Source organism: Myotis nattereri (genome assembly GCF_964212035.1).
Source record: "Myotis nattereri genome assembly, chromosome: 10".
In the NCBI taxonomy this organism is placed as follows: Eukaryota; Metazoa; Chordata; class Mammalia; order Chiroptera; family Vespertilionidae; genus Myotis; species Myotis nattereri.
This window is the reverse complement of record NC_138085.1, coordinates 43132580-43148409: the sequence shown is the minus strand read 5'-3', so window position 1 is coordinate 43148409 and position 15830 is coordinate 43132580. Positions and strand designations below refer to the sequence as shown.

The 15830-nt window shown below is 42.7% G+C and overlaps 2 protein-coding genes across 2 annotated transcripts in view; both read left to right on the top strand.

Annotated features, from left to right (window-relative positions):
• Positions 1-12112, top strand: part of ANTXR1 (ANTXR cell adhesion molecule 1) — a gene marked incomplete at its 3' end in the record, with an annotated part of 176233 nt that extends 164121 nt beyond the window's left edge. The window contains exons 17-18 of the mRNA XM_081101550.1: positions 11579-11659; positions 11945-12112. Coding sequence (XP_080957676.1) covers positions 11579-11659; positions 11945-12112 — 249 coding nt within the window. The remainder of the gene's footprint in view (positions 1-11578; positions 11660-11944) is intronic.
• A 2204-nt stretch (positions 12113-14316) lies between these two features.
• Positions 14317-15374, top strand: LOC308525802 (pre-mRNA-splicing factor 38A-like; the record flags this gene model as incomplete). Its single annotated transcript, XM_081100651.1, has 1 exon — positions 14317-15374. The coding sequence occupies one exon, from the start codon at positions 14317-14319 to the stop codon at positions 15244-15246; it is 930 nt and encodes a 309-aa protein (XP_080956777.1). The 3' UTR covers positions 15247-15374.
• Positions 15375-15830: the final 456 nt, after the last annotated feature.

The window sequence follows — 15830 nt, the reverse complement described above, 5'->3', positions numbered from 1 at the left end:
ATTCTTTACTCTCTTCCTGGTTATAATACTTGTTCTACAGCTTACTTCGGCTCTTGCCTAAAAAGCTACCTGATAGAGGCATAGAAAGAGGTATTGAATGTATGGATTAATAAGATGGTTTTCGATGCCAAAGACTGGGGGCTTTCGGGTCATGTGTGGGACAGCCAGACTTCGGCATACTGAGGATATAACTAGAGCCAGCAAGTCTCACCTGGGCCAGGAGAGTCCAGCAACAGCAACTCACCTGGGTGAGGCCCTCGCCTGGAGGAAGCCTGTACCATAAGTCAGACCCAGATCCAGGCCCTTCCATGCACTCTCGCTCCTTTATTTCTCATAGCAACCCTTCAAAATAAAAACTTATACAACTCCCATTGTACACATGGGAAGACCAAGGCACAGAGAGGCTTGGTAACTTGCCCATATACATACCTTTAGTAAGAGGTTTCTTGCTTTATTTTATTAACTGCAATGCATTCATTTAAACTAGCAATGAAATCTGCTAGTACTCAAGTAGGAGAGAAGACAGGGAGTATAAAAGTTAAAGACCAATCAGGAAACTGTTACGACAGTGAGTGGCAAGATAAGAGCCTGGGCCAAGGCAGCACCCTGGAGACGGACAGGAGGAGACGGCTGGAAAGCTGTTACAGAGAGAATATCCACAAGGTGTGGTGGGATTTGCATATGGGTGGGGGGGGCAGGAGGGGGGTTCAGCTTGCCCATCTGGATGGATGGTGCCATGAACCAAGGCAGGGTTTACAAAAGGAGGAGCACCTTTGGAGAAAGAAAGTTCAATTTGTGGCGTTTGGTTTTCAATACCTGTGCTATGTCTAGGTTACAACTGAGATTTGATAAGTCACTGGATACCCAGATCGAGAGCTGAAGAGTAGACAAAGCCAAAGATAGGATTTGTGAGGCATCAGAGAAAGGGGGGAAGTGAGACTGGCTGAGAGTAGTCTGGGTGAGCCTCAGCCTGGGGGTGAGACTAGAAGAGGACTCAGGGGAACACCAGAGTGTAGGCAGAGGGAGGAGCAGTCAGAGGCTGATGGCACAAGAGCCCAGGGCCTGTGCAAAGGGAGAGGCCCGGCATGTCAGATCTCTCAGAGGGCCGAGACATTTGGCCCTCGGGCTGCCATGGGTGGCCTTAGCAAGAGCAGCTTCGGTGGAGTGTTGAGGCCACTGAGCACTGCTAGAGAAGCCCGACACTGTTCTGCTGAAGAAGTGTGGCTCAAGAGAAAGGGGGAAAAGGGTTGAAAAAGCACAGAAGAGAGGATGGGGAGGTACATGCTAATAAAGTTCAAATTATTGGATCCTTACACTCTGCATTACATTCTTTTCTGTCTTTCTACAGAGGCTCCCAAATGGTCATCGTAATGGCGTTACCATGATCATAGATAACATTTAATGAATACTTTCTATGAGACAAGTGCCTGTCTAATTGTAAGCCTCATACCACGTCTATGGGACAGACAGTATTATTATCGTCATTTTAAAGATGAGAACAGTAAGCATTAGGGAGATGAACCAACTTGTCCGAGGCCACAGAGCTAGTGAGGGATAGTCCCAGAATACAAACTCAGGCAGTCTGAATTCCGTCATCTTGTGCTTAAATATTACACTGTGATCTGTTGACACAAAGAAAAACGTAATTTACGACCCGTTTCCTGGTGTTATACATCTAGGTGGCTTCTGCTCTTTTGCTCTGCATGTAGCTTTAAATGTCTGCTGGGTTAATTAATATGCTTCAACAGCCCAATTTTCTTTCAGCCTTACCTCATCGCCCCTCATTTGTCAAGAAGTTGAGTGACTAGCACCCAGAGTGCTGTGTGTGGGCTGATTTACAAAACCGAATACTGTTAGTCACCCAAAAAAGGGGAAAAAAAGAAAAAGAGGCTTTCTTCCAGGAAACCCACCTGGTTATACACTGAAATATAAATGCTTATCCCAAAGAACCCTAAAGGAAAACATGCAACTGCTGATTGAGACGGGTTGAATGCAGAAAACCATGCTGAACACAGCATTCTAAAGTCATTTCAAAATATTTTCAGAGGCTTTCATAAATACTTTGCCAAAGGAGATGAGAAACACTGCACTTAGCGAGGCAAAGTTAACCCACAAGAACTTGAGCAACAGCTGATAAAAGTTCAAGAGCATACTTTTGGTATCTGAATATAACCCACCAGAAAATCATTTCAGAACAGGAAGTCTTCGGCGTGGTATTCTTCAGTTAACATTGCCACTCTGAGAGCTTTGTGTCACAGAACTTGAACTCTCTAGACACCCCCAGCCTTCCCAGCACCATCCCTCAGAGACTCTTCCAGACCCGTGTTCTCCAGCATGTCTGCCTGAGACCCAGGTGGGAAATACATGTTGGCCCAGTATTTGTCTATGCGTGTCCATTTGTGCACACATGTACACTCATACCCACACCCGCCCACATTTAACTGAAACATTTTTCACAAAATAATACTTATCCTCACCATGTGCAATTAACTCTAATCTTTTCTTTTCTATCCTATTTTATTTCTTAAAAAATTCTGTTCCTAACATACAAAATTGTTTCATAAGCACTTAAAGACTTGCAACCTACAGTTTAGAAACTCTATTCTAAAGGATCTAAACTCAGGTGCTCCAGCCAGAATTGTCCGAGGAAGAATCTGCCATCAGTATAGTAGAAAGTATATGGGCTTTATTTTTTTTTTATTTTTTTTTGGTTTTTTTTTTGTTTTTTGTTTTTTTTATTGCTTAAAGTATTACAACGGGTATTACATATGTGTCCATTTTATCACCCCGCCCTAGACAGTCCCCTAGCCTCCCCTATCCCCCAGTGTCTCATGTCCATTGGTTATGCTTATATGCATGCATACAAGTCCTTTAGTTGATCTCTTACCCCCCTACCTCCTGCCCCCAACCCTCCCCGGCCTTCCTGCTGCAGTTTGACAATCTGTTTGAGGCTGCTCTGCCTCTGTATCTATTATTGTTCAAAAGTTTATAATGGTCTCTATTATCCATGAATGAGTGAGATCATGTGGTATTTTTCCTTCATTGACTGGCTTATTTCACTTAGCATAATGCTCTCCAGTTCCATCCATGACGTTGCAAATGGTAAGAGTTCCTTCCTTTTTACAGCAGCATAGTATTCCATCGTGTAGATGTACCACAGTTTTCTAATCCATTCATCTACTGATGGGCACTTAGGCTGTTTCCAGATCTTAGCTATGGTGAATTGTGCTGCTATGAACATAGGGGTGCATATATCCTTTCTGATTGGTGTTTCTGGTTTCTTGGGATATATTCCTAGAAGTGGGATCACAGGGTCAAATGGGAGTTCCATTTTCAGTTTTTTAAGGAAACTCCATACTGTCTTCCATAGTGGCTGCACCAGTCTGCATTCCCACCAGCAGTGCACAAGTGATCCTTTTTCTCCACATCCTCTCCAGCACTTGTCGTTTGTTGATTTGTTGATGATAGCCAGTCTGACAGGTGTGAGATGATACCTCATTGTTGTTTTGATTTGCATCTCTCGGATGATTAGTGACTTTGAGCATGTTTTCATATGTCTCTTGGCTTTCTGAATGTCCTCTTTTGAAAGGTGTCTATTTAGGTCCTTTGCCCACTTTTTGATTGGATTGTTTATCTTCCTTTTGTTGAGTTGTATGAGTTCCCTATAAATTTTGGAGATTAGGCCCTTATCAGATATGACATTGGCAAATATGTTTTCCCACACAGTGGGTTTTCTTGTTGTTTTGTTGATGGTTTCTTTTGCTGTGCAGAAGCTTTTTATTTTGATGAAGTCCCATTTGTTTATTTTCTCTTTAGTTTCAAGTGCCCTAGGAGCTGTGTCAGTGAAGAAATTGCTTCGGCATATGTCTGAGATTTTGTTGCCTTTGGATTCTTCTAGAATTTTTATGGTTTCCTGTCGTACATTTAAGTCCTTTATCCATTTTGAGTTTATTTTTGTGTATGGTGTAAGTTGGTGGTCTAGTTTCATTTTCTTGCATATATCTGTCCAATTTTCCCAACACCATTTATTGAAGAGACTATCTTGGCTCCATTGTATGTTCTTGCCTCCTTTGTCAAATATTAATTGAGCATATTGGTTCGGGCCGATTTCTGGGCTCTCTATTCTATTCCATTGATCTATATGCCTATTCTTGTGCCAGTACCAGGCAGTTTTGAGAACAGTGGCTTTGTAATACAACTTGATATCTGGTATTGAGATCCCACCTACTTTGTTCTTTTTCAGGATTGCTGCAGCTATTCGGGGTCTTTTTTTATTCCAGATGAATTTTTGGAGAGTTCGTTCTAGATCTCTGAAGTATGCCGTTGGTATTTTAATGGGAAGTGCGTTGAATTTATAGATTGCTTTGGGTAGTATGGACATTTTAATGATGTTGATTCTACCAATCCAGGAACACGGTATGTTCTTCCATCTGTTTATGTCTTCCTCTATATCTTTTTTCAACGTCCTGTAGTTTTCTGAGTAGAGGTCTTTTACCTCTTTAGTTAAGTTGATTCCTAGGTAGCTTAATTTTTTTGGTGCAATGGTAAACGGGATTGCTTTTATAATCTCGCTTTCTGAAAGTTCACTACTGGTGTATAGAAATGCCTCCGATTTCTTGGGGTTAATTTTGTATCCTGCTACATTGCCAAATTCATGTATTAAGTCTAATAGCTTTTGGATGGAGTCTCTGGGGTTTTGTATGTATAATATCATGTCGTCTGCAAATAAGGACAGTTTTACTTCTTCTTTTCCAATTTGGATGCCTTTTATTTCTTCTTCTTGCCGAATTGCAATGGCTAACACTTCCAGTACTATGTTGAACAGGAGTGGTGAGAGGGGGCATCCCTGTCTTGTTCCTGTTCTTAGGGGAAATGGTGTTAGTTTTTGCCCATTGAGTATGATGTTGGCTGTGGGCCTGTCATATATGGCTTTTATTATGTTGAGGTATGATCCTTCTACTCCCACCTTGCTGAGAGTTTTTATCAAAAATGGGTGTTGAATTTTGTCAAATGCTTTTTCTGCATCAATTGATATGACCATGTGGTTTTTTTCTTTCAGTTTGTTTATGTGATGTATCACGTTTATTGATTTGCGGATATTGTACCATCCTTGCATCCCTGGGATAAATCCTACTTGGTCATGGTGTATGATCTTTCTGATGTACTGCTGGATCCGATTTGCTAAGATTTTGTTGAGGATTTTGGCATCTATGTTCATGAGGGATATTGGCCTGTAGTTCTCTTTCATTGTGTTGTCTTTACCTGGTTTTGGTATTAGGGTGATGCTGGCTTCATAGAATGAGCTTGGAAGTGTTCCTTCCTCTTGAATTTTTTGTAGTAGTCTGAGGAGGATAGGTTTTAGTTCTTCCTTGAATGTTTGGTAAAACTCCCCTGTGAAGCCGTCTGGTCCTGGGCTTTTGTTTGATGGAAGCTTTTTGATGACTGCTTCAATTTCTTCCATAGTTATTGGCCTGTTGAGATTTTTAGATTCTTCCTGATTGAGTTTTGGAATGTTGTATTTTTCTAGGAATTTGTCCATTTCCTCCAGGTTGTCTAGTTTGTTGGAGTAGAGCTGTCCATAGTATTTTTTAATGATCATTTGTATTTCTGTGGGGTCTGTTGTTATTTCGCCTCTATCGTTTCTGATTTTGTTTATTTGGGTCCTCTCTCTTTGCTTCTTGGTGAGTCTGGCTAGAGGTTTGTCAATCTTGTTTATCCTTTCAAAGAACCAGCTCTTGGTTTCATTGATTTTCTGTATTGTTTTTTTGGTCTCTATGTCATTTATTTCTGCTCTAATCTTTATTATTTCCTTCCTTCTGTTCACTCTGGGGTTTTCTTGTTGCTCTCTTTCTAATTCTTTGAGTTGTAGAGTTAGATGATTTACTACCATGTTTTCTTGTTTTTTGAGATAGGCCTGTAGAGCTATAAACTTCCCTCTCAAGACTGCTTTCATTGTGTCCCATAGGTTTTGGATTGTTGTGTTTTCATTGTCATTAGTTTCCAGGATGTTTTTAATTTCTTCTTTGATCTCATTGGTAACCCAATCAATATTTAATAGCATGCTATTCAGCTTCCAGGTGTTTGAGTATTTTTGGTTGTTTTTATTGTAGTTTATTTCTAATATTATGCCATCGTGGTCTGTGAAGATGCTTTTTATGATTTCAATCTTCTTGAATTTGGGGATACTTTGCTTGTGACCCAATATATGGTCTATTTTTGAATATGTCTTATGAGCATTTGAGTAGAATGTATATTCCCTGGCTTTGGGGTGGAGTGTTCTGAAGATGTCTATTAAGTCCATCTGATCTAGTGAGTCATTTAGGATTGCTGTATCTTTGCTGATTGTTTGTCTAGAGGGCTTATCCAGTGCTGTCAGTGGTGTATTAAAGTCCCCTACTATGATTGTATTGTTGTCGATCTCTCCTTTGATATCTTCCAGGAGTGTTTTTATGAATTTGGGTGCTCCTGCATTGGGTGCATATATGTTTACCAGAGTTATATCTTCTTGTTGTATTGATCCCTTTAGTATTATGAAGTGGCCTTCCTTATCTCTTGTTATGGCCTTCACTTTGAGGTCTATTTTGTCCGATATAAGTATTGCTACCCCAGCTTTCTTTTCCTTTCCATTTGCCTGAAAGATATTTTTCCATCCTTTCACTTTCAGTCTGTGTGAGTCCCTTCTAATGAGGTGGGTTTCTTGTAGACAGCAGATGTATGGGTCATGTTTTTTTATCCATTCAGCCACTCGATGTCTTTTGTTTGGAGCATTTAGTCCGTTTACGTTTAAAGTTATTATTGAAAGGTACTTGTTTGTAGCCATTTCTGTTTTTGTGTGGCTGTTTTCTTTCTGAGCTTTTTATTTCTTATTTTTATACCAGTCCCTTTAGCATTCCTTGCATTGCTGGCTTGGTGGTGATAAACTCCCTTAGCCTTTTTTTGTCTGTGAAGCTTCTTATTTCCCCTTCAAGTTTGAATGATAGCCTTGCTGGATAGAGTATTCTTGGATTCAGTCCTTTGCTTTGCATCACTTTGTAAATTTCAGTCCATTCTTTTCTGGCCTGATGTGTTTCTGTTGAGAAATCATTTGACAATCTAATGGGAGAGCCCTTGTATGTAACTTTCCGTCTCTCTCTTGCAGCCTATAAGATTCTCTCTTTGTCCTGAACATTTGCCATGGTAATTATGATGTGTCTTGGTGTGGGTCTTTTCGGGTTCACCTTGTTTGGGACTCTCTGGGCATGTGTGACTTTTTTCTTCCCCACCTCAGGGAAGTTTTCTGATATTATTTCTTCTAATAGGTTTTCTAATCCTTGTTCATCCTTTTGTTGTTCTGGTACTCCTATTATTCGTATGTTGTTTCGTTTCATGTTGTCCCAAAGCTCCCTTAGGCTGTCCTCCTGTCTTTTAATTTTTTTCTCCAATTGCAGTACATTTTGGGTGTGTTTTGCTTCCTTGTCTTCTAATTCACTAATTCGGTCCTCCGCTTCTCCTAGTCTACTGTTGATACTTTCAATGGAGTTTTTCATTGCAGCTATATCACTCTTCATTTCTTCTTGGGTCTTACTTAAGTTGTTGATTTTTTCATCTGTTTCTTCTAGCTTCTTCCATATGTTATCGATTTTTTCATCTGTTTCGTCTTGCTTCTTGCAGAGGTTGTCGATTTTTTCCTCCATCCGGTTTATGCACTCTAGGACCCTTATTCTGAATTCTTTTTCTGTCATGTTGCATGCCTCTGTATTGCTTAGCTGCTTTTCTGGAGAGTCCTCCTTCTCTTTCCTTTGGGGGTTTCTTTGTCTACCCATGTTTGATCTCACTGACATATCTAGACGTTGAGTCGTTCAGTGGTTGCTCCCTTGGTGGCAGTGACTCCTTGATCTGTGGTTGCTCTTCGGGCGGTTGCGGTAGCAGCTGCTCTTCAGTTGGCAGCAGCTCCTCTGGTGGGTTCTGGTCACAGCTGTGGTGGCTCTTCTGGCTGGTGGGGCGAGGTTTCACGTACAGCTGCTGTTCCTCGGCAGAGGGTGTGTTGCTCAGGAGGTTGCTGTTGCTTGGACCTGCTGCGTTGATTTAAAGGCACAAAATACAACACAACAAGGCACCACGTACCAGGCACTATACACAAATATATTCACGATATTAATAACCCCAAATAAAGGTGATCAACCGAATTAAGAGAATTAGGGAACAAGGAAGAAGAAAGAGAAAAAGATAAAAGAGAAAAAGAAAAGAAAAGTAGGGACCAAAAAAAAAGGAGTGCAAAAATGAAATCTGGAAAAAGAAGGGGGGAAAATAAAAGCGAGAAAAGAAAAGAAAAAAAAAAAAGAGCGAAAAGAGAGAATGAAGTGGAAGAGGGGGAGAGACTTTTTATATGAGGAGAATACTCCTATAGAACAGCCATTAATCCCAACAAATTCCAGCAACAGCTCCCTGGAGATGAATGCAAACTAGAAACAACCAATAATATAACGATGAAAATAGAATGGAGAACACTAATCCCAAAATAAAATAAAGAGAAAATAAAATGGCACTTTAAAAAATGGTAAAATGGTAGCAGTAGTAATACTGGTTAAAAATAAGAAGGTAGTAATTAAAAGGGTAAAATCAGGTGATGGAAAAAGAAGAAAAGAAAAAAAAAAGAAAAAAAAAAGAAGAAAAAAAAAAAGAAAAAAAAAAGAAAAAAAATTGGTTTCTTAGTTAAAAGGTGGAAAAAAAAAAATTGCAGTAGTGAAGGTCCCTTGGTTCTTCTATTCTTCAGTGTGGCTCGCCTTAGACCTGCCAGGTATTCAGGAGAGTGTTGAGTTTCCCTGCAATACACTGTTCCTCTGTGTTGTAAACCACAGTCCTTATTTTAAAGCAGACCGCTTTTGTTTCCCAGACTGCCTTATTTTGTGTTTAGCAAAGAGTCAGTTTGTGGGTCAGCCTCTGGGTGGCAGTGTTTTGGGGTTGGCCTCTGAGGCTATAGGGCCTTTCTGTCCAGTGGAAGTTCACTGCCCGGAGCTGGCTGCGTAATAGTTAGTTACCAGCGCTGTGTTGTTGCTGGGATTGAAAATCCCTCTATAGGCCAGACCCTGTTAACTCCCAGGGACTGATCAGGTTATTTTAATCCTTGATCTTGTACAGGGTGGAATCTGGGTGTGGCTGTGCTCCTTGCCTGGGGGCTGGGGGGAGGAGTCTCACTCTCCGGAGAGAATGGCTGCCCCAGTCCTGTGCTCAGGGGTGTCTCAGCACTCAATTCGCTGCCACCTCTCCCGGCTCCCCCTCTCTCCTCAGTCTCTCCCCAGATTCCACTCCTCCGCACACTCTCCCTCTCTTCAGCACAGGTGAGTGTCTGTATCCGAAATGTCCCATGAACAGGATTCAGTGAAAACAATCAAACAAACGCCGGCCGCGGAAACGGGGAAGGCTTGGTTTCTGTAAGCTTCTTCTCTTACCGGCACTGCATGGTCTGGTCAGCTCTTCAGGCTGCCCCCTTTAGGCTCAGTCCTCTGTGATCACAGCACTGAGCTCTCAATTCCCCCGGTGGCGCCAGGAATCCCGCGGTTCTCCTTTCCCCCGTCAGGGGCTGTGCCTGTCCCAAGGGACGCGGCTGCCGCGCGGTCTCCCTCCGACTCTCTGGGTTCAGAGGTCTGGCAAACTTTCCTGCCCAAATCCCTGGTTTTTTTTTACCTTTCCTGGGGAGTTCTGCTCTTCTCGGCTGCAAACCGTCTCACCAGCTGAGCAATTTCGCCAATTCGGTGTGGGTGTTACTAGTTTCAGCTGCTGACTCCATTTGCTCCGGGACACGACCTGGGACGCGTCTGCCTATATCGCCGCCATCTTCCCTCTCCGGGCTTTAGAATTAGACAGACATGGGGTCCAATCGCACCTTTCCAGTGAACAAGCTGTGCCTTTGGGCAGGTTAATTGACCTCTCTGATCGTCTATTTCCTCTCCATAAACCTTTGGGGCTGCTGGGAGAATGAAATGAGAGGACACATGTAAAAGCACTGAGCCCAGCTCCTAGTAGCACTGAATACATTCATTCACCCAACAAATATTTATTGAGCATTAGATGCTGTCCTCAGGGCTAGGCACACAGCAGTTCCCAAAACCAGTAACACCTCTGCTTTCACAGAGCTGGCATTCCAGTTGGCAAACACAGATGATAAGCAAATAAACATAGAATGTGTCAGGGAGTGATAAGGGCTGTATGCGTTTCCCATTGCTGCTGTAACAAATCACCATAAACTTAGTGACTTAACACAACACAAATTTATTATCTTACAGTTCTGGAGGTCAGAAACCTAAAATGGGTCTCATTGAGCTAAAATCAAGGTGAGGCCAGGGCTGCGTTTTGTTTTGGGTTTTTTTGGAAGCTTTAGAAGAAAAATTCATCTCTCTGTCTTTTCCAGATTCTAGAGGCAGATCCACTCACTGGCTTATAGCCCCCTCCCAACTAACCTGCCCAAAGGCACATGGTTTGTTCACTGGAGAGCTGGGATTGGACCCCAGGTCTGTCTAATTCTTTGCCAGCAACAGTGGATTGAGTCTTGTCACTTGGATCACTTTGTGCCTTAACAGGCACATCTCCTTCTCAGACTCTGACACTCCTCCTTCTCTTTTAAGGACCCATGTGGTCAGACGGAGGCCACTCAGCTAACTCAGAATAATCTCCCCAGCTCAAGATCCTTAATTTAATCACATTTACAAAGTTATTGTTGTCATGGAAGGTAACATGTTCACAGGTTCCAGAGAATAGGATGCCATCAGTAAAGGTGGAAGGAGAGGATTTTTCCGCCTACCACGAGGGCAATGACAAAAAATGAGGCAAAGGGGACTGCTGCCTGTTGATGGAGTCACCAACCAGGGGTAATACTAAGAACAAAGCTAAATAAATGTCTTTTTGTTTGTTTGGTATTTGCAATGGCAGAAACCAGCCTCCATAAAGCGTGTCTTGAGCACTAGAATGGCCAGAGGCATGAGAGTGCCTTCATCATATACTGGGGAGACACTCTTCTCAGATTCAACCAATTACCCACAACTACAAAGAGGTTGTGATTTGAGGCCATCTGTGATTTTTGGTAAAATATCCCTTGAGCCATGGATTCCTGAACAAGTCATTCCTGCCTAGTGAGCCTAGGGGACAGCCAGGTATCTGCACCCTAAGGGCCATTCATTAGTCTTGCCCTTAAACATTTCTGTTTAGTAATTTTCATGTATCTATCATCACTGTTTTCATTTGTGAACTCTGGGTACTAAGAGAGGGAAAAAAAACTCTAATGAAAGCTGAAAAGATAGACTTGTGTTAGGATATGCCCAGGAATGTGAAAGGGCAAAAGCCAACAGCCTGAATGAACTTCTCTGTGTTTGTAACCTTGGGGCTGCACTGAAATCTCAAGTGTATCCTGCATGAGCATCAGGTCTTCTGGTAGGTGTCTCTTCTTCGCTTCTGAATTCAGGGACTAAAGAGTCCCTTACCCTGTCACAACCACGTTGCCGGTGCTGTGTTCTCACATGACCGAAGAAGCATGGAAACTGCACAGGTCTGTGCTGGCCACTGGTCTGCTTTCCTATGTAATCTTGGTGCTTTATTTTTATTTCAGGGAAAACTCGATGCCTTGTGGGTCCTACTAAGGAAAGGATATGACCGCGTGTCCGTGATGCGTCCACAGCCAGGAGACACGGTAGGACTCAGAAATGGTGTCACACACACAGTCATTTTCTGTCTCCCTCTGTGTTTGTAGAGCTAGAATAACTCCAGGTAAACAAATCCAGCTATTATCTCATGCAATGACAAATCAGATACTAGTTTACAAAATTATGGGTTTTATAAGACGTTGACTTTTGACTTGCTTTTCTAAAAAGGATTTTGTCAGACTAGGTTGGGTTTAGCTTCCTAGGACCCGAACTTAAGTTATAGGTACGGTAAGTGAATAAAGGGGGCTGGTTCTGACATTGGGCCATCGCAGGAGCGAGGCCTGCTGCTCCCCACCACCCTGGGCAGTGACGACAAGCAGGATGCCAGAGCCACAAGATGGGGCAGGGAACAGGGACCACAGAAGAGTCCCCCCATCTTCCAGCAGCAGGTTTTGGACCTAAATGGTCCAAAAGCAAAGGAGTACTTTCTGTCCAGGTAAGGATTTGTCCCAAAAGTGTCCAGACCAAGCTTAGAGCATCTCCAACTAAGAGGAGTTAGAAAGGGAGGAGCCAGCAGAGACCTGAGAAGCCATCTGCCCCTGTCTTCGTTTCGTAAATGAGGGAGCTGAGGAGCTGAATCACTTGCCCTGTTCAGGTCATAGCAACACTGGAAACAACCTCAATTCTGCTGAAATCACATCATTGCCATGTCTCCTTGTAAGAGATGGTCTCTCCTCCATAAGTTTAACAGAGCAAAAGCTTGGGACCAAATTCTCCCTCAACTATCAGCAGTCTGCATCTTCTATTTCTTCTCAAGAAATTAGGTACATTCACCCAAAAGCACAATGAAATGTCTGACTCAGCGCTCCCTTCAAGTCAGGTGGAGCTGGGCTTGAATCTCCCTTCCTGGCTGGAAGTTAACTCCAGGCAAGTCACTTAACCTCTCCGAACTTCAACTTTATAAAGTAGATGATAACTACTTCATAGTGTGATTGACTGGAGAAGGCAATGTTTGTGAAGCATTTGACCAACACTGAACACATAGTCATTTATTACGATTATTTACTTTATGCTTTTCTACTATCCGTGGAGGGTTGGTGCAAAAATTCAAACCAAATGGCAACCAATGTGTATCAAATATGCCCATATATTTGCCATGCCCACCCTTCAGCATGACACAACTAATAAAACATGAGAGCAGAACCTTGTTAGGCAGGTTCCTCTCCTTCTCACCTGGTGACAATGGATGGTGTGTGGCTGAGGGGATATGGTCTAGCAGTGGTTCTCAACCTTCCTAATGCCGTGACCCTTTAATACAGTTCCTCATGTTGTGGTGACCCCCAACCATAAAATTATTTTCGTTGCTATTTCATAACTGTAATTTTGCTACTGTTATGAATCGTAATGTAAATATCTGATATGCAGGATGTATTTTCAGGGGTTGTGACCCACAGGTTGAGAACCGCTAGAGAGTCATCGTTTGTGCAAGCTACTGCCCAATTAGCTGTTCTTGCTCTAGGTTGTGGCCAGGACGGCAGGCAAGTATGGCATGAAAGAAACCAAGTCGTAGAAATACTTGGCCACCTTGGCTCTTGTGGCATATGAAATATGTATTTTGTCTATGAAGGGCTACAAAAACACACTGCTAGAGTGAACTTTGCAGTATGAGCCTAGGCCGTAAACTTGACACTCAGGGTGGTATTTGACTTATAAGCTATACATCCGGTTTCTGTGGAAAATTAAAAACATTTTAGCATACATGAGACTCATCTAACAGATTAAGAAAAAAACAGTAAGCAACCTACACTCAGGGTCAGAAGTGCTATCGTTTGTGACAGAACATGCTGGTACAAGCCCATTTCAGAGCAACTGAAAAACATCTCCACTGACCATTCTGGCCAAAACAAATTCATAAACTGGTGCTGGAAGCCGGTCCATCCTTGCTGCTTGACACAGTCGCTGCAGGGAAGAAACATCTGCACATGTTTCATCCCATATGTTTCAAGGGACCTGGCGTATATGGCATACTGTTCTTACTATGCTTGCTCCCCTTCTTAGCGCTATGTGTTTTAACCAAGGTCACCTCTCTGAGAAAGGTTGTTTCCCCAGGTGGGAATTTTTCCCTGGAGTTAGGGATTAACAGGACTAAGGAAGGGAATAGATCAGTAAAACTCCTTAACTAAGTGCCAGGCGGGTAGTTAATCACTTTAACTATGAACAATCATGCTTAAACTACATAATCTTTACTTAGGCTAATCTCCTTCAGTTACTTCCTTGTAGCTTAACAGAACAATAGAGTAGTGACCTTGGAATGGAGATAACAAACGCCCTACCTTTGGAATAGAATGGATAGGATTAAAATCAACTGGTATAAATACAGATGTAACAGGAGAATAAACACAAAAACCTGGCAAGAGAACCTGGCTAAGCTGCTGATCAACTGAACGCTGTCTTCGTGTCATTCCTTCTTCACCGACTCTGTCCACACCTTTGGGAACCTCTGGACAGAGAGAGAACCTGGCTATTCCTGATTCTATCATGGCAGGAAGTTCCCTATGCTGCAACATTTCCGATTTCAAGCTGGTAACGTGAGATATTTAAAGGAGACTTCCTCCATCTTTCTTCATATCTGTTTTGTGTGTTTTTTTAACCGGGATATGACACACTAAGGACCGGATGGAAATAGAACTGAAAGCATTCTAAAATGGCGAACCGACCAGTGAAGGATGCCCACAGCATTCACGGTGCCAACCCGCAGTATCTGGTGGAGAAGATCATTCAGACTCGAATCTATGAGTCCAAGTACTGGAAAGAGGAGTGCTTTGGACTTACTGCTGAACTTGTAGTTGATAAAGCCATGGAGTTAAGGTTTGTCAGTGGCGTGTATGGTGGCAACATAAAGCCAACTCCCTTTCTGTGTTTGACCTTGAAGATGCTTCAGATTCAACCAGAGAAGGATATCATTGTTGAGTTTATAAAAAATGAAGATTCCAAGTATGTACGCATGTTGGGAGCACTTTATATGAGGCTGACAGGCACTGCAATTGATTGCTACAAATACTTGGAGCCTCTGTACAATGATTATAGAAAAATTAAGAGCCAGAACCGAAATGGAGAGTTTGAACTGATGCACGTAGATGAGTTCATTGATGAACTATTACACAGTGAGAGAGTCGGTGATATCATTCGGCCCCGGCTACAGAAACACTATGTGCTAGAGGAATTGGAGCCTCGGGTTAGCGCTCTAGAAGAGGACATGGATGATGTCGAGTCCAGTGAAGAAGAGGAAGAAGAGGATGAGAAGTTGGAGAGAGTACCATCACCTGATCACTGCCGGAGAAGTTACCGAGACTTGGACAAGCCCTGTCGCTCTCCCACACTGCGCTACAGGAGAAGTAGGAGCCAGTCTCCCAGAAGGCGGAGTCGGTCTCCAAAAAGGAGGAGCCCTTCCCCTCACCGAGAGAGGCATCGAAGCAAGAATCCAAGACGTCGCCGCAGCAAGTCCCGAGATAGACGGCACAGATCCCGCTCCAAGTCCCCAGGTCATCACCGTAGTCATAGACACAGGAGCCACTCAAAATCTCCTGAAAGATCTAAGAAAAGCCACAAGAAGAGCCGGAAAGGAAATGAGTAATGGACTCAGTTTAGGTTTAGTCCAAAGAGCCTCCTGCAAATATGAAGTCATCTCTCTATGTGGAAGGACTAAGATCTACTCCCACGGCAGCTATAAGAATATTTTAGGGTGTTTTTGTTTTTTAACCTTACAGTAGAGTAGTGACCTTGGAGTGGAGATAACAAACGCCCTAACCTTTGGAATAGAATGGATAGGATTAAAATCAAATGGTATAAATACAGATGTAACAGGAGAATAAATAGAACCTGACTTGAGAACCTGACTAGAGAACCTAGCTAGGCTGCTGATCAACTGAACACTGTCTCCATGTCATTCCTTCTTCGCCAACTCTGTCCACACCTTTGGGAACCCCTGGACCTGCTGGGGTTGGACCCCAACAAACTGGGTCAACCTGAGAAGTGGGAGGGTTTGGAAAAAGGAGGGATGGAAAGATATATTATCATATGTAAGATATAAGAACCACCTGGGGGACGGGAGGAGGCTGATGGATTAAATCCAGCAACAATGAATTTCCCCTAATGCATCACACCTAAATTGAATCACATATTTACTACTTTTGAATGAAAGTTTGTTAACATGTGAAG